The 26,867-nt window shown below is 26.4% G+C and overlaps 13 protein-coding genes across 13 annotated transcripts, besides 1 other annotated feature; 6 read left to right on the top strand and 7 right to left on the bottom strand.

Moving 5' to 3' along the window:
* Positions 1-4,649: 4,649 nt before the first annotated feature.
* Positions 4,650-4,820: a repeat region.
* Positions 4,821-5,146: 326 nt separating this feature from the next.
* On the bottom strand, positions 5,147-6,799 carry EHI_114320 (uncharacterized protein; the record flags this gene model as incomplete). The annotated part of the gene is made up of 1 exon (XM_643760.2): positions 5,147-6,799. The coding sequence occupies one exon, from the start codon at positions 6,797-6,799 to the stop codon at positions 5,147-5,149; it is 1,653 nt and encodes a 550-aa protein (XP_648852.2).
* A 140-nt stretch (positions 6,800-6,939) lies between these two features.
* Positions 6,940-7,617, bottom strand: EHI_114330 (uncharacterized protein; the record flags this gene model as incomplete). The annotated part of the gene is made up of 1 exon (XM_650298.1): positions 6,940-7,617. One exon carries the CDS (start codon positions 7,615-7,617, stop codon positions 6,940-6,942), a length of 678 nt encoding a protein of 225 aa, XP_655390.1.
* A 95-nt stretch (positions 7,618-7,712) lies between these two features.
* EHI_114340 (acetylornithine deacetylase, putative) lies at positions 7,713-8,903 on the bottom strand (the record flags this gene model as incomplete). Its single annotated transcript, XM_644646.2, has 2 exons — positions 7,713-8,144; positions 8,193-8,903. The coding sequence occupies 2 exons, from the start codon at positions 8,901-8,903 to the stop codon at positions 7,713-7,715; spliced, it is 1,143 nt and encodes a 380-aa protein (XP_649738.2).
* Positions 8,904-9,205: 302 nt separating this feature from the next.
* On the top strand, positions 9,206-11,089 carry EHI_114350 (uncharacterized protein; the record flags this gene model as incomplete). The annotated part of the gene is made up of 1 exon (XM_643763.1): positions 9,206-11,089. One exon carries the CDS (start codon positions 9,206-9,208, stop codon positions 11,087-11,089), a length of 1,884 nt encoding a protein of 627 aa, XP_648855.1.
* Positions 11,090-11,850: 761 nt separating this feature from the next.
* Positions 11,851-12,843, bottom strand: EHI_114360 (uncharacterized protein; the record flags this gene model as incomplete). Its single annotated transcript, XM_644637.1, has 1 exon — positions 11,851-12,843. The coding sequence occupies one exon, from the start codon at positions 12,841-12,843 to the stop codon at positions 11,851-11,853; it is 993 nt and encodes a 330-aa protein (XP_649729.1).
* Positions 12,844-13,522: 679 nt separating this feature from the next.
* Positions 13,523-15,131, top strand: EHI_114370 (RhoGAP domain containing protein; the record flags this gene model as incomplete). Its single annotated transcript, XM_643765.1, has 3 exons — positions 13,523-13,745; positions 13,792-14,114; positions 14,166-15,131. 3 exons carry the CDS (start codon positions 13,523-13,525, stop codon positions 15,129-15,131), a joined length of 1,512 nt encoding a protein of 503 aa, XP_648857.1.
* Positions 15,132-15,207: 76 nt separating this feature from the next.
* Positions 15,208-16,455, top strand: EHI_114380 (uncharacterized protein; the record flags this gene model as incomplete). The annotated part of the gene is made up of 1 exon (XM_644639.1): positions 15,208-16,455. One exon carries the CDS (start codon positions 15,208-15,210, stop codon positions 16,453-16,455), a length of 1,248 nt encoding a protein of 415 aa, XP_649731.1.
* A 77-nt stretch (positions 16,456-16,532) lies between these two features.
* Positions 16,533-17,770, top strand: EHI_114390 (ABC transporter, putative; the record flags this gene model as incomplete). Its single annotated transcript, XM_644640.2, has 1 exon — positions 16,533-17,770. The coding sequence occupies one exon, from the start codon at positions 16,533-16,535 to the stop codon at positions 17,475-17,477; it is 945 nt and encodes a 314-aa protein (XP_649732.1). The 3' UTR covers positions 17,478-17,770.
* Positions 17,589-18,197, bottom strand: EHI_114400 (60S ribosomal protein L16-B, putative; the record flags this gene model as incomplete). The annotated part of the gene is made up of 1 exon (XM_644634.1): positions 17,589-18,197. The coding sequence occupies one exon, from the start codon at positions 18,195-18,197 to the stop codon at positions 17,589-17,591; it is 609 nt and encodes a 202-aa protein (XP_649726.1).
* Positions 18,198-18,830: 633 nt separating this feature from the next.
* On the top strand, positions 18,831-19,296 carry EHI_114410 (uncharacterized protein; the record flags this gene model as incomplete). The annotated part of the gene is made up of 2 exons (XM_644635.2): positions 18,831-18,969; positions 19,022-19,296. The coding sequence occupies 2 exons, from the start codon at positions 18,831-18,833 to the stop codon at positions 19,294-19,296; spliced, it is 414 nt and encodes a 137-aa protein (XP_649727.2).
* Positions 19,297-19,344: 48 nt separating this feature from the next.
* Positions 19,345-22,515, bottom strand: EHI_114420 (tyrosine kinase, putative; the record flags this gene model as incomplete). Its single annotated transcript, XM_644636.2, has 1 exon — positions 19,345-22,515. The coding sequence occupies one exon, from the start codon at positions 22,513-22,515 to the stop codon at positions 19,345-19,347; it is 3,171 nt and encodes a 1,056-aa protein (XP_649728.2).
* Positions 22,516-22,584: 69 nt separating this feature from the next.
* On the bottom strand, positions 22,585-25,146 carry EHI_114430 (uncharacterized protein; the record flags this gene model as incomplete). The annotated part of the gene is made up of 1 exon (XM_646819.2): positions 22,585-25,146. One exon carries the CDS (start codon positions 25,144-25,146, stop codon positions 22,585-22,587), a length of 2,562 nt encoding a protein of 853 aa, XP_651911.2.
* Positions 25,147-25,636: 490 nt separating this feature from the next.
* Positions 25,637-26,761, top strand: EHI_114440 (uncharacterized protein; the record flags this gene model as incomplete). Its single annotated transcript, XM_001913991.1, has 1 exon — positions 25,637-26,761. The coding sequence occupies one exon, from the start codon at positions 25,637-25,639 to the stop codon at positions 26,759-26,761; it is 1,125 nt and encodes a 374-aa protein (XP_001914026.1).
* Positions 26,762-26,867: the final 106 nt, after the last annotated feature.

Raw genomic sequence — 26,867 nt, forward strand, 5'->3', positions numbered from 1 at the left:
TTGGTTTGAAATACAAACATCATTAAATAAAAATAAATTTGTAATGTTATGATTGAATTAAAAATGAATAAATAATTTTACGTATTTTTGAAATATATTTATTATTATATTTTTTAATTTCCATTAAACAATTATTTATTATTTAGTCACAATGATTATATTTTTATTCATGAATTATCAATTAGAATGAATGATATTAAATAATCAAAATAAAATAATGAAATATGATAAAATTATTTATTATTTCATCTTCAATAAACAAAAGAGAAATATTAATAATATTGATATTTTCTCATATTAATTATTTTATCATTTAAAACATTGATTATTTCTTTTAGTATATTGTTATTTAATATAATTTTATCATTTTATTTGATTCTTTTATTGTGTATTTATAATAATTATATCATTTCTCTTTTATTTCTTATTCTTATTTTATTATCTTATTTTTATTGATCATTTATTATCTTTATTAAATTAATTTGATTGAAGTGGTGTTGATAAAACATGAGGATTCAAATAACAACAGATGAAATAATAAAAATAAAACAAAATTTAATTTTCTTCTCTTCTATTTTTTTGTTTTTTTTAACAAAAATAAAAAATACTAAAAATAAAATAAGCTAATTATAGAAAATAACAATATTATAATTTTATTATAATTATATTATTAATATTATTATATATTTATTGTTATTGTAAAAAAAATAAAAATAACATTTATTTAAAATAAAATGGTAAAAATAATGATTGACTTGATGTGTTAATAACGTGTATTAACTATTTAAACATCCATATTTTGAACTTATAAACATCAAATTAAATTAAAATGAATAAGGTATTTATTAACCAAATAGAAGAATGGACAGAAAGAAGAATATCAAATATACTATTTGATTCAGATAAAGACGATTGGAATAGAAATACATCAGTATTTGATCAAAGAATAATGAATAAAGAACATATAATAATTATTATTGAAGATGAAGAAGGAAATAAATTTGGAGGATATGTTAATTCTAAAATTGATAAAATTAATGATTATATAAATGATTCAAAATCATTTGTATTTTCATTAGAATCAAAGGGAAGAATGAAAGGAATGAAGAAATTTGATATTAAATTACCAGAATATGCATTTTATTTATATAATCAATCAAATAATGATTTGTTTGCATTTGGATTAGATGATATTGAAGTTTATAAAGAAAATAATAAAACACAATCATGGTGTGATCAAAATTCATTTGAATATGAAGGAATATCAAACGCACTTTGTGGAAAACAATTTCCAAATCGTTTCACACCAAAACGAATCATAGTAATTGAAATGAAATGATTCAATCTTGAATAATTGAAAATGAACTAAAAAAGAATAGAAAAACAAATCAATGAAGAATATGAACAGCCATTTCGTTCATCTGCCAATGAATGAAATGGTGAATTAAAAATTGACATAATTCAATGTTGAAATATTTTATTTCATTTAATGAAATTTTCACACCCAATGAGTGTGTTTTTAATAGATAAGAAAAGAAATAAGAATGAAAGAGAAATAAAATGAAATGAATAAACAATTTATTTGTATCATTTCATTGAATTAATTCATTATGAATCAAATGAATAAAATAATAGAAATAAGAATAAACAAATAAAGAAATAATAAAATACATCAACATATTTATGTTATTATTTCTTCATTCTTATTTTCTATTTAAACAATAATAAACAAAACATAATAAGAAAGATAAATAAGAATAACACAACATAAAATAAATAATAAGAATAAAATATACAACAAACATGAATAAACAAGAAATGACAAATGATAAAAGAAGAACTCAATAAAATAACAACAAGAATAAAGAAAATAGAATGAAATGGAAAGAAATAGAATAAATGAGTGATGATTAGAAAAGAGGAAATGACAAAAAGAAGAAATGAATGATGATTATAAAAGATAAAAATAAAATAATAATTATAAAATCAAAATTAAAATAACATAATAATATAATAACAATATCATTGATTTTATCTTATTTTATTCTTATTTTATTTATCTTCTTTTATTATTTTTATTCTTCTATTTTATTAAATGAAAATGAAATGAGAAATGAATAATGAAAATCATAAACAACACACAAATATTAATACAAAATCAAATAATGAAATATCAAATAATAGTTGAATATGATGATGTAATTTAATAAGAAATATAATAAATAATAATAGAAAGAATGAAATAAGATAATATGAAACAATAATAATAATAATAAGAAAAGAAAATGATATAAATGATGGTATTAATAATAAATGAAATTATACATAATAATAATATAATGATGAAATATTCATTCATAAAATAAGAAATAAAGAAATGATAATTCAATGAGAATAATTAAAATGATGAAATTAAAAAGAAAACATTCTTATTAATGAAAAACAAAATAATAAATGAAGAATAAATAATATTAAAGTATAAAGAAATGATATAAATATTATAAATACACATTGAATCAAAGAAATGAATGAATAAAAGAATCAAATAAAATGATAAAATTATATTAAATAACAATATACTAAAAGAAATAATCAATGTTTTAAATGATAAAATAATTAATATGAGAAAATATCAATATTATTAATATTTCTCTTTTGTTTATTGAAGATGAAATAATAAATAATTTTATCATATTTCATTATTTTATTTTGATTATTTAATATCATTCATTCTAATTGATAATTCATGAATAAAAATATAATCATTGTGACTAAATAATAAATAATTGTTTAATGGAAATTAAAAAATATAATAATAAATATATTTCAAAAATACGTAAAATTATTTATTCATTTTTAATTCAATCATAACATTACAAATTTATTTTTATTTAATGATGTTTGTATTTCAAACCAATAAATAAAAACAAACTGCCGTGTTAAATTATCGATAAATATATTCATTTATTTCAAAAATATATTTTTATGTAAAATTAAATAAAAATAATATTAATAGAAAATTATTTTATAATAAAATAAATAAAATAATGTTTGCGTGAAATTCGATAAAATATTTTATTTTTAAAGATATTTTGTTGTTTTTTCATTTAAATAACATATAATATGATGAATATTTAAAAAAAATGAAGAATTGAAGTTATTTATTTCAAATGAAAATGAAATGTTTTTTAATAATAAATAACATTATTCAATTTGATACAAATAATTGCTATGTTTAATTACTTTTAAATAACTAACAATTAAAATCAATTAATGACTATTACAGAAATTAATTTATTTAAACTTTGAACCACAAGTGATGGAAAATACAAATTGTAAATTCAAAATGAAGAAGAATGTTTTCAAAGAAAATAATAACGCAAAATCATAAACAAAAGAAATAAAAGGATAATATGGAGAATGTGATAAATGAGATATATTTGTTATTGATATACATGTATTACAAGACACAGAAGAATGAAAAGAATGTATATGAATAAATAGTTGATTATATATAAAAGAACAAAAGAATTTTAAATAATTAATAATGTCTTGAATTTCAACCAAGGTTTACACAAAATAATAAAACAATTAATAAAATAATACAGAATGTTTTTCCAATATCAGACATTTAGATACATTTTTTGTATCATGTTAATTAAATGTTATTAATATATTCATGAAGAAGTTCATGAAGAAAAGAAGAAAACAAAGTAGATAAATATCAACAAAATTTGTTGGAATTTTTTAATGGAATAACTAGAAAATAACAAATTTCCAATGTAATCTGATGAATCAAAAAGTTCATCTTGTTATGATAATACACAATGAGAAAATGCAATTATAAGAATGATGGTATATGTAAAGTCATTGAAACCAATTAATGTAGAAGAAGTTGAAAAATATATTGATTATCATAGTATTAATGAAAAAAAGAACAAAACATTAAACAAGAATAATCAAACAAATAAAAATAATGAAATTGCAAAGAAATAAAAGAATGAAATATATAGAAGAAATTAATTATTGTGATTTGGAAATTGAAAGAACTAAGACTAAATAAAATATTCTTCATAAAAATAACAAGAACAGGAAAAAAGTGAAAGAAATAAAAAACAAAACTACTAAAATATTTGTGTTTGTAAAAGAAGATATTGAATTTATTGACTAAGAAGAATTAGAAAATAATTTATCAGCACTATTCAACATAAAGAAGAAGTAATTAAAAAGTTAATAAATATGTATAAAGATTGAACAACATTAGAAAGATAATGGTTATATTTCTACTGTATATTTGGTGATGTAATTTAAAAACATTAAATAAATTAAATGAATTTTTATTTAAATTTATTTTCAATAATTTAATATAAGATATGATTGTTTATATTTTAAATAAATAATAATTTAAATAAAATGAATAATTAATGTAATAATTAATATAAGAAATATGAAAGTTAAATAATATTTTATTCAATGAAATATTAATTATTTACCATTCTTTTTATTTCATTTCATTTAAATTACATTATTCTCATTAATACTCATTTCATTACTTGATTAATATTAATTATCAATTAATTTGAAAATACAACAAACAATCATTCTTTCTTATTTATTTGTTATTTATTTATTATTTATTATTCTTGAAATCGAAAATGTCACATCTGAAACACCACACAAATATAATACAATTCATATTTTGACTCTCATTGTTATTATCTTGTTATGATAATGTATTTGAATTAAAAATGTATCAGATAATGTTGCAAATGATGCAATAATTTATTATGATTAAATATTACTTGTTGTAATATAAGAATTAGTATTTATTAAAAAAGAAATTATAACTATATTGGAGTATTATTCAATGAAACAATGTATTGTTATTGTCATTCATCTTCCTCTCTTCCATTGCATGTTTATTTCATAGTTACTGTTATTCACGCTGCTCATTGACATTATCCACTAATACTGATACTCTGATTTGATGTGATTTGTTTTGAAAGGGAGTTTCAGAAGGAAATGAAGATTCATTGAAGAAGATTTAATTAGAAAGAATTATCCACACGAAAGAAAGTACACTTCATTTATATTTGACAGTAACATTTAAGTCATTAAAATAATAAAGATAAAAAATCAGTTTAAATTAAAATCCATCTTCATTGAAAACTATCCATGGGAATGTCCATTTTTCTGGTAAACCATTATAAATAGCAGTGTCAAATGGCTTTTTGCCAAATTCATAAGCGGGTTGGTTTTCATATTGAGGGGATGAAATAGCATCTATTTTCAAAGAGATTGCACGTTCATAATTTATTGTTTTTGAATCAAGTCCTCCGAAATTAGATGGACAATGAAGAATAGTTGGATTAGTTGGACTTGGAATGCATTCTTTAGGTCTTAAATCATATCTAGAAAGAATAAATTGTCCAGGATCATTGACTAATGGGTCATTAGGATAACCATTATATCTCATAAACTTTTTAAAGTCTTCATATGTATTAATGTGTGGTGCATCTCTTTGAATTAACTTCATTCTGTCTGATTTCCAATAATCAAAATACCAGTCATTATCTGCTTCACATTTTTCTCCTACTCCTGCATATTTATAAACATCATTAAAGAATGGTGCATTGACTGATGGAATATATCCATTTTTAATAAGTTCTTCAGTTCTATCACCTGCTCCATAATAACCTGGCATTTGTTCAATAGCATAAAGAGTACCAGGTTGTGGTCTTTTACCTGGTTTAAATTTATTATAGTCTATTATAATATATTGATTATTATATGTTCCTGAATTTTCTCTGATAAAGTTTTTAGCCCATTGTACACCACTTCCCCTCTTACTTGATAAAAGATTAGCTATTTGAACACGAATCCATGTTAAAATACTATCTGGTGTACATTTTTCAAATTGGTCTTGATTCCAACAATGCATTGTTGTTTCAATAACAGCAAGTCCATTGTCCATTAACCAAAAATCATCTAATGAATGTGTTATTCCTGGATAACTACTAAATAAAATTCTTTTACTTCCAATAGCTTTATCAAAATATTGTATATGATATTCTTTTAAAATACGATTCATTGTTGTTGGTGATGACCATGTATCTTGTGCAACAAATAAATCTTGATAATTTGGTGTAAGTCTAATTAATCCTGTACAATGATGATGAACATCATACCATGCATCACTAAATCTTGTATGATTTCCATGTTTAAATCCTTTCATTTCTGGCCATAGATTATGTGCTGCTATATTTTGAAGGTCTGAAAGATCACCATCTGAATTTAATATAAAAATGTCTGTTTCTGTCATATCTAATCCTGGCTCTTTCATAATTGCTCCTTCTCTAATTCCAAATGTTTGTGCTAAAACTATCCCAAGTGCTCTTCCCCATGGATCACTTAATGATAAATCTTTTGCTTGTTGTTTTGAATATGCTATATTTCTATTAATATATTCCATAGTAACTTTATCCCATTCTTCAATTACATTTGATGCTCGTTGATTATTCATATGATCCCGAATTCTATGTGATGTTAAATATCCTTCAACTAATCCTGCACATTTTGCTAATTGAAGATCCATTTCAAGTGATGTGGATTGAACACTATTAATATGTAAAAATCCCCACCCATGAATAAATAATGTATCATTAAATGTTCCAACAACAAGATATTCTTTATTTTCTTGTACCTTTTCTACTTTATATTCTCCTTTTTCAATATAACATCCTGACTTAGAAAATGTGTCAGCAAATGCTAATGAAATTAGTAAAACATTGAGAATCATCTCACTAATTATTAAGTTCCTTTCAGATCTTAAATTAAATTCCAATGAATTGGAAAAAGTGCTTTTCTTTTTCATTTCTTTATTTCTTATTATTTTTTTGTATTTTTAAAAACATTATTTTAAACTAATAAAAAATTGATTTAGAAATCATCAAATAAACTTTTTGCTTTTGTTGCTAATTTCACTGCTCCATTAGCTATAGAATCTGCCATCCTTGATAACTCATCATTTCTCCATTCATCATCTGCTTCGATTTTTGAGTATGACTTCTTCTCTTCTTTCCCAAAGAATTCTTCTGATCCAATAGCACTTGCATTTGAATATTGTGTTAGTTTTTGTTTTTCATATGCTGTTGGTTCATCACTTCCAAAAAGTTGGTCTGAACTAATTGATTTAGCATTTTTATATTTATTCCAATCAACATTCGATGATGTTGATGCATAACTATTTTGTACTTTCTTTGGTTGTTTCTTTACACTAACATTTGATCCTCCTGCTGCACTAGCATAGATCTTTGGTTTAATTGATCCTGACCCTTCAAAATCTTCAAAACACCATCCTGCTTTGTTTGTCGTTTTCTCTTCAACTTTTGGACTTTCTTCTTCTGCAACTTTTTCTTCTATTTCGTTAACTGTTTCTTCTTTTTTTACTTCTTCTTCTTTCACTTCTTTTGGTTGTTCTACAACTTCCTCTTTAACTTCTTCTTCTTGAATATTATCAAAATCGTCAAATGCATCAAATGCCTCTTCTTCATCAACACGTGTTGCTCCAAATGTATTTTCAGTTTTTGCTACTGAGTAGACTGATCGGTTTGCCATTGAAATATGTCAAACTCAGTACTATTTTTCTTTTTTTTCATTCTTTTTTTTTATCATTTACTTTATTATATCAAAACTATATGAACTTTATTCAATTATCTTCCCTTTAATGCCGTTACAAGTGCTTCTATCGCTATATTGAGATGTTCAAGAACAACAAACTCATCTGTTTTGTGCATTTGTTCAACAGTCCCAGGACCAAAAATAATGAAGTCTGAAGAAGGAAATTCTTTTTTAAAGACAGCTGCATCAGATCCATAAGGTAATGAAACTTCTTTAAACTGATTAATAGATTTCATATACTCACTTAGTTTGTTTAATAATACATTTGTTGATCTACATTTAATGGCTGATATTTTACTGATAAATTCATATTCATATTGAGCATATGATATTTCATTCATTTGGTCAATTACTTTCTTAATAATTTCTTCTAAATGCTTATCAAATACGTTTGGAGAGAATCTATAATCTACAGTTTCAATACAAAGGTCAGGAACTATATTAACTTTATCTCCACCTTCAATCTGTAACAATTAATTTTTGGTTATCTTACTGACTTAACATTAACAAACAGTTCCTATATTTAATATAACATGTCCATTGAGATCTGGTGCTGTAATTGCCTCTTTTAATACACAATTTAAATCTGCCATCCCGTCTATTGCATTAAGTCCATCTTGAGGCATACACCCATGAGCTGACTTTCCATGACAAGTATACTTTACCCAATAATGTCCGTTTTGTCCAGACCCAACATATAGATTTGTTGGTTCAAGTACAACAAATGTCTCAACTGACTCAAACATGTGTCTATGTGAAACCATAAAGTCTTGACATCCACGAACTCCAACCTCTTCTTCTGTAGAAAAGAATATGGCAATGTCATCAATGTTATTGTTATTTTCAATCAGTCTCTTTAATGTTGCAATAATGACAGCATTCCCTCCTTTCATGTCTGATGTTCCTCTTCCATAGATATATGTCTTATCATCAACTACTTCGGTTGTGCATTTGAGTGGCTCTTTTGTCCATCCAGATCCAATGTTGACTGTGTCAAGATGTCCACAGAGGACAACTTTAAATCCAAGTCTTTTATAGGCAATGATATTATGTTTATGTGGGTTTTTTGAGTAAGGAACAACTTCAACAATTAAGCCAAGGTCATTTTCTAATAAAGAAGTCATGTAATGTGTAATTTCTTCATGATTCTCGTTTGACGACTGACTGTCAATGGCAACCATTTGTTCTAATATAGTTTTGACATAACCCAGAGTTGTAGACATTGTTTTTCTCTAATAAATGCAATTTCAAGTTTATTTTTCAAAAATAAGACGGAAATTATGAACAACTAATTGTTTTACGTTTTGTCTTGTGTCTTTGCAGTTGATTGTTGAGGTGACTAAAGACCCAACATTGTCAAAGAGACAAACAAGAAAATACAAAGAAAGAAAGACAAGAGAAATAAATAAGAAACAGCTGACGTGCAGAAAAAACAGAGGAAGAAGAAATAAGAAGGATATAAAATAGATGTAATAAACGGAAGAAGTTTTTAGATGGAGGGGTTTTGACTGATAAAGATAGTTTGATGTATTTATTAGGATATTTAAACTCAGACCAACCAATAAATACATACCGAATGTACCAACTCGCACTAACCATTAAGGATTATAAAGAAGATATTCATCTTCTTGAAGAAATAAAGAAATCCAACCCAACAAACACAAGTTGGGAGGTGTTATGCAATGAAATTGTTGAAAAATTATTAAAGAAGAAGATTAATAATGAACAGAAGTTTAATTCATGGGAGATTTATAGAAGTCTAATGAACCAAATAGAACCAGATGAATGTCAAAAATTATGCCAAAATAATGAATTAATGGATCTTATTTCTCAAATGCTTCAAGAAAAAAACAAAGATGTTGTCTATTCTAAAAACATAATTACATTGAAAGAACAAGGACATTCATTCTTATTTTCAAATAAATTAGCATTATGGAAAGGAGATATTACAAAACTTTGTGTTGATGCTATTGTGAATGCAGCTAATAATCAATTACTTGGTTGTTTTGTTCCACATCATTTATGCATTGATAATGCAATTCATACATTTGCTGGTCCACAATTGAGAAGAGACTGTTCTATCATCATGAACAAACAAGGATTTGAAGAACCAACTGGATATGCAAAAGTTACTAGAGCATATAACTTACCAAGCAAATATGTGATTCATACAGTTGGACCAATAGTTGAATCTCAATTGAAAGAGTCTCATTGTAATTTACTTCGATCATCTTATATTAATTGTTTAAATATAGCAGATGACCTTCATTTAGAGTCTATTGCATTTAGTTGTATTTCAACAGGATTATTTGGATTTCCACAAAATGTAGCATCAGTGATTGCAATTGAAACAGTAATAAATTGGTTGTATGAAAATCCATTCACAAGTATTAAAAAAGTAATTTTTGATGTATTTTCAGATAATGATTTACAAATATATACAAAGAATGTGACAGAATTTGACAAAACATGTAATGAAAAAGATATTATAATACCACCGAGAATAAACACATCTATTATGGTTACACCTACTGAAATTCAACAAAATGAACTTAATCGTGTTATTAAATTCTTTAAAAATGCTACTCATATTATTATTGGAGCAGGTGCAGGATTATCAGTAGATGCAGGATTAAGTTTCATGGATACTAAATTATTTAGTGAAATGGGATATCCACTATTTGAATATGGTATTAATTCATTATATCAAACCATGGGATTTGAAGACTTTAAAACAGAAAATCAAAAATGGGGATTTTTTGCAGTAATGGCAGATTACATGAGATATAAAGAAGTAAATGAACATGAATTTGATACATATAAAAAATTACTTGATTTACTAAAGAAATATAATAAGAATTATTTTGTTAAAACAACAAATGTTGATGGTCTTTTTGAAAGATCAGGTTATGATATGAACAAATTTTTCAATCCACAAGGGGATTTTAAGTATATTCAATGTTCAACACCATGCAGCCAAGATGTCTATCTCTTTAAACCATATATGGATAAAATATTTGAGAATATAAATCCATTGACATTTGAAGTCCCAGACTCTTGTATTCCAAAATGTCCTAAATGTGGAAAAGAAATGACACAAAACCTAAGGTCAGATGAGTTTTTTGTTGAAAAACCACATATGGTAATGGCACCACTGTTCACAAAATATGTTGAGGATGCTATCAAAAATGGGAAAGTTTTGTTTATAGAATTTGGGGTTGGTGGAAATACACCAATTCATATTCTCATTCCTTTTGAGAATTGGACAATACAAGGTGAAAATACCATGCTTGTTAGAATCAATCTTGACAAATCATTTCTTCAGAGCAAAGTTCCTCACACAAAATATTCTGCATTCCATACAACTGGAAAGCAATTTGTAGAATGGTTATGGAATGCAATGAAGTGATTAATTAATAAATTAAATACACCATTTAACATTTATGTTTTTAGACAAAAACCATAATAATTATTGAAATATGATTTGATTGAGATAGTTTTTTTCTTCATGTAGTTTTGATGTTAATGTTTTAAATAGTATTTATTACTACATTTCATCAATTCTTCATTTTGTTATATCAAAACAATCATTTGAATTAGTTAATACTTATTGAATAACAATAATATATATCAAAGAAAAGATGGACTAGATTTATTTTCACAAACCAACGACTATTTCATTGTTTGTTGGATATTATAAGTGAAATTGATTGTTTATTAGTTTATGAATATATTTTTATAGAATTATACTTTTATATTATAGACAAACCATTTTAGACTTATCATTAATAAAATAAAATACCTAAAAAAACTTTTGTTTCATTAGTACAATTTAATCTAATAAGATAATGCCACTTCATTACTTAATTTTATTTGTTTTTAGAATATTTTGATTTTTTTGATTTAAAGAGAAATCTTATATAAAAACATTAAAAATAACTGTGGGTTGTGTTAATTCTTATTTGTTTTGGACATACATTCTTCAAAATATCCTCAGTTTTTGGATTGTTTAGGTTTAAATGTCATAAAGAAGAGACAAGATATATCATTGTTTTTAATCATCCAAATACCTGAAATAACGAATAAAAATATACTTTTGTATAAATAAAATTGAGATGAAAAGATGAATGTATTTTGGTTTGTTCATTTTTATAAGTCAATTAGAAATGTTCATAAACTTACTGCTAACAATCTCATTTGACCAGACAAATGAAGATCTTGATTCATATAATTTTTTTGTTCATTAGAAAGATATGCTTTAAGTTGTATTGACGCAGAACAACTTAATGGATATGTTGAATAATAACAATATAATACATACATTCCTGCTGAGTCTGTTGAATAACTTGAAATATACCCTTCTGTACTCTTCAAAAATGAGACAATTTCATTCAATGTTTCCATTACTTGTTGTTGTGTCATTGATGATGCAAATACAAATACTGCTGTAAACAATAAATCGACTGAATCATATTGTAAATCAACACGATGTTTTTCTCTTACATTTGGAACAGGTGTTATAATTTGGTCTTTAGAATATGGAATGACATCTTCTGGTAATTCTCCTTTAATTCTAGCACATAACTCAAATCCATTAGAAAGGATTGGTGGTATTCCTGGTAATTGATCAACAACCAATATTAATCTACCATGATGATGATCTCTACTACTTGTGCAATGGCTTCTACATTGGTCAAGAACATAAACAAATCCTTCATCTGTTTGATAAGGTCCAATAGCTCCAGTATTTGAAACACCAATTTCAACTACTTCTTTATTAGACGAACACCAACATGTAGTAATATTTGTAAACATATCATTTTCTTTTCTTATCTTTGCTTTAGTAATAGCAGAAAGAACTTCTTCTCCAGTAAATTCAATACCAAAACTTGTATTTATTGTTAATTTTATAATAAATGGTCTAAATCGATAAATTTTTGGATTTACCTCTAATTTTGCAATTGGTGGAGTAAAATTAATCGGATGAACTTTTGATTTCTTTATTTCTTCTTGTAACATTTCAATTTCATGTTGTAATTTTAAATTTTCATTATTTAATTCTTCAATTTCTTTTTGAGAATATGTGTGTTGTTCATATCCAGGATGTGCCACTGAAACATTAGGTTGTTGTGGTTGAATTGGATACCTTGGGATTGGTAACATTAATTAAATTATTAGTTTTTTGATTTAAAAATTCTTTTTTTCTTTCAAATCGAAAGGAAAGAAAAATTCGCAATAACTTTAATTAAAGAATCATTCATAAATTATTTAACAAAAAGAAAAAAGTCTGTTTTGTTTATGGAAAATATTCATGAAATATATTCATTTTATTAAATCATTCATACTCTTTAAAATAAAATAATTCATTCATAATGTAATTCTTTTTTCGTAAAGTTTATTTCTAATATCAACAAGTAATGAGTAAATATAAATTTAACCAATTAAATTTGGTTAAAAAAACAATAACCAAAATAATGAATAACTTTTTAATATAATAGACTTATTTCTTAAAATAACATATATTAAAAGACTTTTTAAAAATAAATAAGATAATGAATCAAAATAGACTGTAAATTGATAAAAAAAGTACATATTCAATTCTATACTTAAATATAATAAATATTTTACTGTCTTAAACTAATAAAATATTGAGCTCTTCATTTTTAAGAGAGATTATGTTATAATACATTTTTAAAAAAAATACATAAAAGAGAAGAAACACTTATTGTATTAATTTTAAGTATGTATTAAAACATAAAAAGAGTAAATTTTTAGCAAATATAAAAATATATTTTTAACGATAATTCAAACTCAAAATTTAGATATAAAAATTAATAAAAATATGTCAACAAATGCTTGGAAAGGTTTTAAAAAAGCTACTAGTGATATAAAAGAAAGTATATTGATGACTGATGAAAAGAGAAAGAACATTCAACAATTTGATGGATATTGGCAAAAACAACAAAAATTCTTTCAATCAACAAATAAAATTTTAAATAAATTTGTTGAATTAATTGATGGAGAAGTGAGGTATTTAAAAGAACATTGGGAATGTAGTGGAATGGGTTTGATTATTATTATTGATTAAATAATAAATTTCTTATTAAATAGGTCAGCAAGAAACAAATATTATTGGAGAGTCTTTAACTTTAATGATGAACATTTTTCTTACTACGAGCAAAAACCTTAAGTGTATTGAAGAAATTACATTTAAACCAATATTTAAACAAATAAATGATGTTAAAAATCATCTTACTGATGAAAATGAAGAAATAGTCATTCAAAAATATTACCAACTTGAAAAAATGATAGCATGGAATAATCCATTAACTTATAACAATTATATTCATCAATTTGTAATGATGTTTGATGCAGGAAGTGTTTATTTTAATGAGAATGAAGCAATGAACATATTAATTTCAAATGCACAAGAAGTTTGTTGTTTGTATAAAAACTAATATTCATAATATTAATTTAACTAATAGTTAAAACAACAATATGTAATTCAAAATAATCAACCATCTGCACTATATTGTAATAAAACAATTGAGTCAATTCTTGTAGCTGAACAAAGAACAAAAAATCAATTACCCATTGCAGTAGAATCAATTTATAATTATCTGTATGATAAAGGATTTACTGTTCCTGGAATATTCAGAGAAATAACAACAGGCAATAAACATCAAATTGATGAATTGTATCTTAGAATGGCAATAACTTCATTTGAAGACCTTCAACCAGATTTAGTTGCAGCAGTTTTTAAAAGGTTTTTAAGAGATTTACCAACACATGTTATTGATAAACAACAAACAAATAGTCTTATTAATAATTATAATTCAAATGGCATTCATGGAATTAAGTCAGTAATAACTTCATTACCAGTTGAACATCTTACTTTATTTAAGTATATTATGAAATTGTCTTATAAAATATCCGCTTATGAAGATATTAATTTAATGAATTCAAAGAATATTGCTGTTTGTTTAACACCTTCCCTTCTTACTTTTGATGACACAGACACTATTCTTTTAACAAAAGGAATCAATGTGCTTTCAGAAATTATTACCCATTTTAATGACATATTTCCAAATGATGTTGATAATTTAGTGTATAGAAAGTCTCGAGTATTAAAAAGAACAACAAAAATTATGAGGTCTACTGATGCTGATGTTCTTGGAATATTACAAAAGAAAACTAATCGAAAACGACTGCCTCCAAAAACTAAACCACTTCCTCAACCAAACCAAACACACCAACCTAAATCCTTACCTCAACCTCCATCACCAACTCCTCTTAAACAAGAAAGTCAAAAAATTAAAGGTGTTGAACTAAAACAAAATAGTATAACAACTGATATAAGTAAACAAAAAACTGTTATAACACAACAAACAACAAAACAACCTGTCAACACTTATAATAGAACATACAAATACCAACAAAACCTTCATTAATCTCTTTTTTCTTTAATTTTTCTCTTTGTTTTTTTTTGAATGAAAAACTCAAAATACTTCAAAAACTAACAAATCAATGAATCTCCCAACAAAAGTTCAACAATTTATAGAACTCACTGGCGCTCCTGAAGAATACGCAAAATTATATTTAGACAATTGTAATGGAAATTTGGAAACTAGTGTCAATGCTTATTTAGAAAATGAAGAAATAGCTCTTAAAGGAGATGAAAATTACCTTGCTCCTGAAAAAATAAAGATAACACAACTGATGACACCTACATCAACTGAATCAAATACTTTTATGTTTAGAAACTTTAAAGATGAAGCCGAAGGGAAAATTACTAATTACCAACAATTTGTACCATTAAGCGAATCATCAGTCCTTGGTGATTTTGGAGCAGCTTGTGAACGAGCTGAAAAAGAAAATAAATGGATATTAGCATACGTTTTTAAAGAAAATGATTTAGAATGCTTAACATTCATTAGAGATGTTTGGAAAAGTTCATCTGTTAGATGGCAAATGGCTAGAAATTACATATTATGGGTACCACTAACTGCAATTGCTAATAACTATTCAACATCAACAACTGGCCTTTCTTCAATAAAAACATGTGATGACTATGTAACGCGATACAAAATAAAAATGCCTAGCATTGCATTACATAACCCAATTACTGGAGAATTACTTGAACTAATAACAGCCAGAGATGAAAAAGAATTAAGTCTAAAACTTAAAGATATAATAAGGGTATATGAATATCCAAACAAAGATGAAATAAAACGAAAAACTGATAATATTTGTGAAATTTCTTCTGATTCTTCTTCAGAAGATAATAGTGATTTAATTTGTTTTGGTGCAAATAAGAAACCTTCTCAATTAAAGAATGATACCACAACATCTAAAACAACAAACATTATTGAAATTGATGACTCTCTTCTTTCAGAATCAACGAAAACAAGTTTAAAAAAATCACAAGATATTGTTGATTCATTTAACCAAAATAATCCTCAACTTAAAATACAGCAACCAACTCAAGAAGTTAAACCATGTATTCACAAAGTTTCTGTATATAATAAACCTAAAGAAGGGAAACAAGGAAAGATTAAAATTACCCTAAATAAACAAACAAAAATCATAGAAATTTATGAAAACTATACTGTTGGGGATGTTTTAGAAATAATTCGTAATGAGTTTAATGAAAAAAACTTAATTATTTGGGGAAACTTACCAAGAAGAAGAATTGATTTAATGGATGAAAATACGTTGTTAACAGAAGTTAAGTTATATCCATCTTCTGTATTAATTGTCGAACAAATAAAATAATTATTAATGTTTTCTGTTTTCAATTTGTTTATTTAAATTTCAAATAAAAATTATTATTTATTTCATTCTTATTTTCTATGCAAAAGTCGTTTAAAGATGATAGCAACGTAGAAAAATCTGACATTCCTTTGTTTGCTTATAAATTAATCAAAGAAACAAGTCCTACTTTTCAACTTGAAAATTTGACTGAATCTAATCCTAATATAATAAATTCTAATCAAAACAAATTATTTGGAGAAGTAATAGTATCAGCAGAACATCTTGAAAAAGAGTATAAAATAGAAGGAAGAAATGAATCAGTATTTGCTGTTAGAGATATTTCATTTGGTAGTAAGTCTGAGATTTTAGGTATTAGAAAAGGAGAATTTGTTATGTTACGTGGTCCGAGTGGAGGAGGAAAAACTACATGCCTCAATATGATTGGGTTAATTGATAAACCTTCTCATGGGAAACTTACAATGTTTGGAACAGAAATCAATGAAAAAACAAAAGAATCTTTTATGGCAAACCTTCGTCTAGAAAAAATAGGATTTGTATTTCAAACATATAACCTCCTTTCTACAATGTCTGCTTATGAAAATGTTGAACTCCCTATGAAAATACTTGGAAGACTGAATAAAAAACAACGACATGAACGAACAATTAAACTTCTTGAATTAGTTGGTCTTCAAGACCGAATGAACCATCTTCCTTCTGAATTGTCAGGAGGAGAACAACAACGAGTTACTATTGCACGTGCATTATCAAATGAACCAGAATTATTATTAATGGATGAACCAACAGGAGATTTAGATACCAAAAATACAATAGAAGTAATGAATTTAATTCTTGAATTAAATCAAAAAATAGGAACAACAATCATTATGGTTACTCATAATCCTGATATTGAATGTTATGCTGACAGAATCATCTATTTACAAGATGGACATATTATCAAACAAGTGATAAATTCTCAACAAACAAAACTAGACTATACTGCATTTATGAGGTATATCTCATTAAGAGAAGAAAGTCAAAGTTAATTAAAGTTTATCTTACTACACAACATCACAATGGTTAAAATATAATAAAAATATGAAAAGTAATGAAAAAAGAATAAAAAAGACAAAAGAGAATTAATTTTTAATTTAGACTTAAGCATAACCAAATTTCTTAAGGATAGCTACTTTAGCCTTATACTTTTCATCTGCAAGAATCTTTTCTTTAGCTTCTGCAATAGCCTTTTGTTTCATTTGTTTAGCAGCATACCATTTAGCAGCTTTTTCTTTTCTTTCGGTTTCATTTTTAGCAACAACATCAGCATATTTCCATCCTACTGCAGTTCCAAGTTCTCCAAGAAGAGTTCTCTTTCTTGTTGGGTTGAATGAATAAATTGCTGCTGCAGCTGGAATTGATGATTTCTTCATTTTGTCATATGGTGCTGGACATCCTTCAAAACATTTCAAATTCTTAAGTGCAAGCTTTCCTCTATAATTATTCTTTGGAAGCATTCCTCTAATAGCTTTACGAACCATATCTGCTGGTGAACGATGATGGAAAGCACCACGAGTTGGGTTAGTATTAACTCTTTTTCTTTGATAAAGTTCCCATTGAACTAATCTCATTTTGAGTGTTCCACATACTTGGAGATCTTCACATCTAACAAGAACAAATTTTTTTCCAAGAAGAAGATTCTTTGCAACAACTGAAGCTACACGACCAAGAACATGTCCATGGCAATCAATAACGATAACTTTAGACATATTGACTATCCAAGTAAATTATTAGTTTTACCCTAACTGTTTTTTCTTTTTTTTTAAACCAAATTAATTATTATAATTTTAAAGTTTCTTACATTCTTATTTATTTTTATTAGTTCTTGTTAGTTCTATCTACTTCCATAAACTACTATCATCTTATTCATTAGTTCTATGATGTTTGCTTTTCTTTCAAACAAAAAAGTGTCTTCACTCACACTACAAATTATAAGGTTTTTATTGGTGAGTTTCATCTGTTCAATTATTGGTATTATTTTATTTTCAAACAAAAATAGAGTAAATGAAATTGTTCATGTATTAGACAAACTGAAAACACAAAGTCGTTACTCTATTTCACTTCCATCATTTTTATTTTTTAATATTATTGCAATTATTTTATGTTTTCCTTTATCTCCCCACCAAGTATTAAGTGGGTATTGTCTTGGAGCAGGTATAGGTGCCATAATTAATGTAATTGGAACAGTAATTGGAATAGGCATATGTTTTATGTTAAATAATTTAGTTAAAAAAATACATATTATTGCTTCAAAACTCCATCCCAATTTTTGTCAATGGGCAGAACAAGAAGGATTTTTTTATATCTTTTTAAATGTATTTTCTCCAAAATTGACAATTGGAATGTCTGTGTATCTTATTTCTAAAAATCATTATATTTCTTATCTAATTGCTATAGTCACTGCATCAATTATATTATCAGCTTTTTATTCTTATTCTGGTTCTTTGATTGACCCTTTTGCTATATTTATTATTGAAGGAGGTTTGTTATTTTTATTAAATTTTTATGAAAAGCAAAGTACTAAAATAAATAGAAAATTATTATGTTTTAGTTCAATTAATTGTTATTCTTTTAATTAGTATTATTTCATTCTCAGGAACATTATATTGGTCTCATGGGTTAAGTACAAAAAATAAAAAGTTCTTTTCATCAAATAGTATTATTGAAGAAAGACGTAATGTTTTAACAAAGAAACAATTTTCTTGTCTTGGATTATTAAAACAAATCTTTACTGTTTCAGAAGAGTTTGAATTTCCTGACAATGTCTCAGATGTTTCAAGTGTTGAATGTGAAACACGACAAGAATAAAAGTCAAAAACTAAATGTATTAAAAAAGTATTGTAAAGAAATAAAAAATTATTGAAGTTTTTCATTGTAATTTTGTTCAATCATTTCAACGACTTTGTCAATTTTTGGTCTGTTCAATGGTTGTTGGTCCCATCCCATACTTACAATTCGGAAATACCAGTCAGGCATATCTTTTGTCTGAGGCATTCTTTTTCCTTGAGAAATAAATTCTGCAATATTCCATGGAAATGGGAAAGTTTCTTTAGGATATGGTGCACCCCAAATAAAGGTTTCATACATTACAATAGCAAATGAAAACACATCAGCTTTTTCAGAATATTTAGATTGGTCAAGAACTTCTGGAGCCATGTACATTGGTGTTCCAATACCCTTTGTAAATGTCATATTACTCCTCATCATATTAACATTTCTTGATGAACCAAAGTCTGTTAACTTAGCATTAACTGGAATACCTTTATCAACTGAAAAAACTAATACGTTATCAGTCTTAATGTCTCTATGCATTATACCATTAGTATGAAGGTATTGAATTCCTTTAGCACAGTCAAGTACAAACTTAATTCTAAGGTATTTGTCTAATTTCTTTTTCTTATTTATCATGCTCATTAATGATCCAAATTTTGCAAATTCAGTTACCATACATATCTTTGTTGGAATAAATACAGCCCCATAAAAATGTACAATATATTCTGACCTAAACTTATCTAACATATGTACTTCTTTCTCAAATTCTTCCATTTGTTCATCGTCATCCGGAATCTTCATTACTTTAATGGCAACTGAATTTCCTCTAAACATTCCTTTATAAACAGTTCCAAATGATCCTTCCCCAATTTGTTTTTCCATAATTAATTCATCATAATCAAGTCGTGTTGACATTTGTGTTTCTGTAACAAGTAACACATCTTCATTAACAATAACTCCTTGTTTGAAGTCTAAAGAAAATAATTGAATAGTCTCAGAAATCTTACATGTACAAACTGGTTTAATTGATATTTTAAATTCACACCCTTCTCCTTTTGTTAATATAGCCATCTCTGGCTCAACTCTAACTTGAAACTTCGCCATATCATCTTCTTTCACAGTAAATTGAATTTTTAACTTTGATTTACCACCATTACCAACATTTATAGTATCAGTACTTTCTTCTCCAACTGGAATCATAAGTTCATCTTTATTTTTATCAAAATGAAGTTCTTTTTTATCAGTAACGACATAGCTCCTTCCTGTTAATGGCTCAAAAATTATGTCTGTGTCTTTCATAAAGAAATAATGAACATTAGCCGGTCTTTTATTTTGATTTGTTTTCTTAATAAAGTACCACGACAAACTAACAATACCTGCTATAATTAAAATAACTATAATACTTCCTAAAATACATATTAGTACTATGAACCATACTACTGGTTGCTTTTGACAATATGTTCCACTTGTTGAAACACTATACCAAAAATCACATTTGCTACATTTTGAGTCAGTGGATTTAGAGCAGTGTTCAATAGCTCTATAATGTACACATTTATTTTCTATTAATATATAGTTCTCTTCACAGGAATAACAAGAAATTAGTGAACAAGATGTACAATGTTCTGTTACTTCTAGACAAGATTGACAATAAGGTGTTTTGACAATATACCCATCTTCACATAAAGTACATCCATTTGGAGTTTTAGTTTTACATGAAGTTAACATGTCATATGAAATACATTGTCTTCCATTATACAAAAAGAAATTATCTTCACATGAAATACAACTACTTCCATCCAAACATTTCGTACAATTCTTTATACATTCTTGACAGTCAACGTCTTTTCTGTAAAATCCATCTTTACAAATAGCACATCCAGTCCCTGCTTTCATCATTTGAGTACATTTAGTATTAAGAATATCATCACTTTGACATATTGATTTTGTGCCATCTCTTTGTAGTGTGTGTTTATCATTACATGAAATACAATAAGACTTATCACCAAAACATTCATAACAGTTAGAATCACATGGTAAACATTCTCCATTAGACAGATAATATCTCACATTACATTTAATACATCTTCCCTCAAGATACTCAGTGCATTGGTTTTCTGGTTTTGTTGAAGTACACAATCCATTTACAAGATAACTATCATTCTCACATGTAATACAACTTATTGAATTATAACATTCTGTACATTTTAATGGACAATCAACACAGCTAGAACCATCAAAATATTTCCCAGAAACACATTTATAACAAGTTGAATCTTTTTCTAATAAACAATCTGTTTTATCAACACAAATCCCAATTGAATTGATAATGTATGAATCACTACAACTAAGACATTTTGTTGCTGTACATTTTGTACATTTTGGTCCAAAATTTTGATTGCATTCTTTGCATGTTCCATCTTCATTGAACCATCCATCATTACATTGAACAACACCATTTGGTGATACAAGAGAGGCACTTGGCTGTTTGACACATTGATCTGAAGATAACACATAACCATCACTAATATCACAAATTGAACACCCCTCTCTCTTATTTGTGTTACATATTCCACACCCTGAATGGAGTTCTGAACAATCCTTATTACAACTTTGTTCATCTGAACTATATTTTCCATCTTGACACTTTCTACACATTCCCATAATATAATTTGGACATATCTCTGATGAAACTGACTCACACATATTTGATGATCCAACTTTATATCCATCTTCACATAGCATACATTTATTATGTGAATTGCATTTTTTACAATTCTTATTACATCGTAAACAAATTTGTGGTTGTAATGCTTTATCTTGTAAGTAATATCCTTCTTCACACTCAACACAATTCCCAGATGTTGAGTAATTAACACAATGACTAACAATTGGTCGTTCTGGACAATCTCCCTCAACTGGTTTTCCTTCTCCACATTTTAAACATTTTACACTTTCAGTGGTAATGTACATATCAGTACAATTAGATTTCTCATTTATAATTATATTACTTGATGCACCTGTTTTCATGGTAGTTAGTGACAATCCACCATGTGCAACAGAAATGATATTTTTTTCATTAAATTCAATTGTTTGTCCTACAATTCCATCTAAATAAATGTAGTTATTTTTTCCATCAATTATAAAATGGTTTGTTGATTCCCCACTTGTTGTAATAAGTTTAAACTTCTGAGAGCTTGCTGTTAACTTAGCACTATTAGAAATATATAATTCTTCAATGTCATTTATTGTCATTTGTGTACTTCCTTTTGCTAGAATGATTGAAACATGACTTTTGATTAGATGAACATGGACAAGTAAAGTCTACATCTTATTGGGCATCAACGTAATTCCCTTCATTTGTTTGAATACGTTGTCTTGGTAAAGGTTCATTGTCATACAGTTTTCTTTTGTGACTGAGGTTTGTCCTTCTTCCATGATAACAATAGCTTGTCTATCACAACTAAATTTAATTTGTTCTGGTTGGGTGATTTCAATCTTTCTCTTGGTGTTCTTTACTACTGACCTCATTATATTAGAGACTGTTGGCATACCATCAATATTTAACGGTGATGATGCTGTAACGGTATCAAAAAGAGGTGTTTCTTTATGTTTAGCTCCAGTTAAACTATTCAATTTTAACTTTGTCACAGCTCGGTCAATGGTAATCATTGATGTGTCTGTTTCAATAACATCTTCAATTAAAGTATTTTGTGATAAGAACGTTAGTTTTGAGTGTGGATTATACTTTATTGCACTAAGAGTTTGTTCAATGGTTGTATTTCCTTTAGTGATTAGTGTTGGTTTGTGAGACAATCCATCAATTGCCCCAATATATATGCTTCCAGTTCCTTCAAGAGTAATATCAAAATCACCCGTTATTTGAATTTTATCAATACTTTGGACATTCAAAAACATTACATTTTGAGACAATAAAAGAATAGCATTTTCAATGTTAGTTGAATCAGGGATTGTGACTTTATCAAGACTAGTTTGGATATAACAAGTTGATCCTTGGCATGGACATTGTTGATAAGCAAATTTATAATTAGATTCTGAAATAGTGCAATGAACCTTATTATTTTTAACATCCTTCTTACATACCCTTAACAAACGATCCAATGCATAAACTTTATGGTCACTTGACTCTACTAATGATAATTCATCAGAAAATGGAGAGACTGAAGAAGCTAATTCAAAGCATTCAGCAGTGATAGAAGTAAAATCTATTTTAATAGCACTTGAAATAACTAAATTACCTGAGTTAACTTGAATTATTGCCTTTTTATCTAAATTTGAATAGTTTGTATCACCAACTGTAGTGATTGAATCAAATGAGAATTGCGAGTTTTCATTAACAGAAATAGATGACATTAAATTGATTTTCAAAGACGAACATCTTAAATCAGTGTTGATATTGATATTTGAAATTTTACTAAAATCACACACATCTTCAACATTAATTCCTGAACCAGTAATTGTTACGGATTTAAGTTCTGTATCTGAGGTAATTTTTTGCCAATATCTTTTTACATTTCCTCCATTATAGTCTTGAGATAGAACTAATGTAAACTTATCATATCTTCTAGTGGTTGAATCATCACAATCAAATTGAGTAAAAGTGGTTGATGATGTCTGTGTACACTTACACTCTATAGAGCTTGTTGTTTTGATATATCTTCTTGTTGAATCACCACAAGGTACTTGTCTAATACCAATATTCTCGAGTCTTGTTATTTCATCATCAGTATCAATCATTAACTTTCCTCTGAATAGAACAGCGTCATTTGAAACAGACTCCTGTATTTTTATTTTATTTAAATAGAACGTACCAATACTAAAATAAACATCACTTTTAGTAATTTTAAGAGTATTATTAAAATATACTTTACCATAAAAACGCATAGGATATTCTGGTGGTTCTACAACACCAACAAATGAAAGACTATTCCGTTTTGGAATAGACAAAGTCGTATCACCAATATTAGTAAAAGAATACCATGTTTGTTCTACAGGTAATTGTTCTTGGTCTGAACTAATATTAAAAATTCTATGTTCACTAATATAATAACAATCATAATATCCATTCTGATATTCAAAATTTTTAAAAGTACATGTACAATCATTTTCAGGAGTTATTTGTGAAGGACAAAGAGTAACTCGAGAATACCCATCAATATCACAAATACTAAATGATTTATATGATCCAGAAACCTTTCCAGAAATTGGTGTTTTTATAGTGGATTTTGTTCCTTTTGTTGAATAATGATACGTACATGTTGGAGTATCATAATTTGTTTTAATTGTAACAGAAACATCTCCTTCAATAAGAAGAAATGGTGGAATACTTTCTTTATAATCTAAAATAATATTTTCATGATAAGTATCATTGACTGTTAAATAAACAATAACTTTGTGTAACATAAGTGTTGTAGTTGATGAGTCTGATGCAACTCTTCCTCCTTGATACAAAGTAGAATATTCAGGAATTCCATCAAGGTCAAAGACATAGTTAGTATCTAAATACGTTGATTCTCTCCAAAAATCTAAGTTTAACGTCTTTCTTCCATTTGCTGTTGAAGGCTCATGTTTAAAATACAAATACTTATTTGGTGTTTCAGCTGTGTCATTAAAAAATAAATAATTTTTTGTTGTATCAGATCTATCAGCACCACAACAATCATTAACAAATAAGAAACAATCAGTTTTATTTGTCTCTACATAAGTTACATGTTTCCAACCTCTCCACTCTAACTGACTTGGATAATTACATGGTTCTCCGAATTGAAAAGAAGCTTTATTAGGAGAAAATTCACACCAGTCACCAGAGACTATTCTAAAATAAAAAGTAATTATGAAAAGAACAACAATGTTCTTATGTGACATTTGTTGATTTTTATTAAATACAAGTTTTATTATTAGGAAAGAAACAAAAATTAAGGTGAGATTTCATTATGAAAAGTTTATCTTTTTGTTAGTAATTTTATTATTAATTTTTTAATATTTTCTTTTTCTTTTTTGGATTTGAAAACTTAAAACACTCACTTCAAATAACTTTTGTCTTTTGTTCTTTGATTCATTATGAAACTTCATCACTAATACTTTATTTTTAATATCATTGGGTAGTATTGAATAAAAATAAAAATGTCTAAATTTATATAAAATTCAGTACAATGTAATTTTGTTTTTACTTTTACTACAATTTTTTATTTACTAGTTTTAATTATAATTTAAATTAAAATTTGCATTTTTTTTTTAAGATAAATGCATATTTTAAAAACACAAATAATGGAATAACAAAAAAGAGAAGAAGTAAAAGAGAAAAACCCTTGATAGGACAATTATCTCATTAAATTGGCTTTTGTTATAATCAGAAATGGATCCTAAACAAATATTCAAAAACGTGTCTGAAGGGAATGATTTTATTAGTTTCAACGGAGTTATTTCAGTTATAAAAGATGAAGACAAATATTGTGATGAAGTTCCTGGATTAGTTGGGTTGTCTTCTTCATCTGATAGATTTAATCAACAAACATTTGTAGAGACACTTAACTTAATCAGGAGATTTAATAAAGAAGTAAGTTCAGTAACAACGGATAAACAACGTACAGAAATTAGAAATGTTTTTATGTTCAAAGCAATTAGTGGAGGAAGTGATGGACCTATTGATGGACATATAGTTGTTGAGAGATGTAAAAGAGCAGCAGAAAATGCTAAAAGTCTCAAAGAAATACTACAAAGAATAGGACAAAAAGCAGAGAACGAAGAAAGGATTGATTTACTTAAATTTAAAGAACTTGCAAATGAAGAAGAAGAGGCATTAATAAAGTGTTGTACACCTACAGGAAATCAAGAAGAAATAAAAGGAATAGAGAAAAGTATTCAACACTTTGATTCAATCAAAGAAGAAGGTAGAAATAAATTAGGCTATAAAGAGTGTGTTGAATGTCTTGAAGCAGGAGGAATTAATGAAGCAGACAGTATTTATTTCATTGAAATTGCGGATATTGAGAATCAAGGAGAACTTGAACGAGAAGACTTTATTCGAAGTGGTAAATTAATAGAAGAATATTACAAGAATATGGGAGAAGAAATAAAAAATAAAGAGATAATAGATGAAGAATACAAAAAGATATTTGGAAGACTTGTTTTTAAATTGGTTAACAAGAAAAATGAAGAAAAAGTATCAAAAGACATTATTTGTCAGGCAATGGATAAAATAGTAGGGAAAAAGATTAATGGAAGACCAGTTCAAAGTATAGAGATGAAAGGAGCAGAAAAAGAATTGAGTGTTGAAGAATTTATTGGATATTTAAAAGATGAAGAAGAAGAAGAAAGGATTCCAATGAGTAGTGAAAGAGAGAGTGAAGAGATTTTAAAAGAGCAAGAAGAAGGACAAGAAAAAGAAGAGAAAGAAGAAGAAAAATATGAGCCAAGTAGATGTACAGTATGTTATTTAAGATGTATCTTTGGATGTATTGAGAATTACTGTGGGTATTAATAATAACAAATAAATTGAATAGAAGTGATTTGGGTTTAAGAAAAATTTTGAGAGAGAAAAAGGAATAGGTTAAAAAGAGAACTTAATAAAAAGTAAACAATGGAAT

Source organism: Entamoeba histolytica, genomic scaffold (assembly GCF_000208925.1).
Source record: "Entamoeba histolytica HM-1:IMSS scf_1104750518017 genomic scaffold, whole genome shotgun sequence".
NCBI classification, from domain to species: Eukaryota; Evosea; order Mastigamoebida; family Endamoebidae; genus Entamoeba; species Entamoeba histolytica.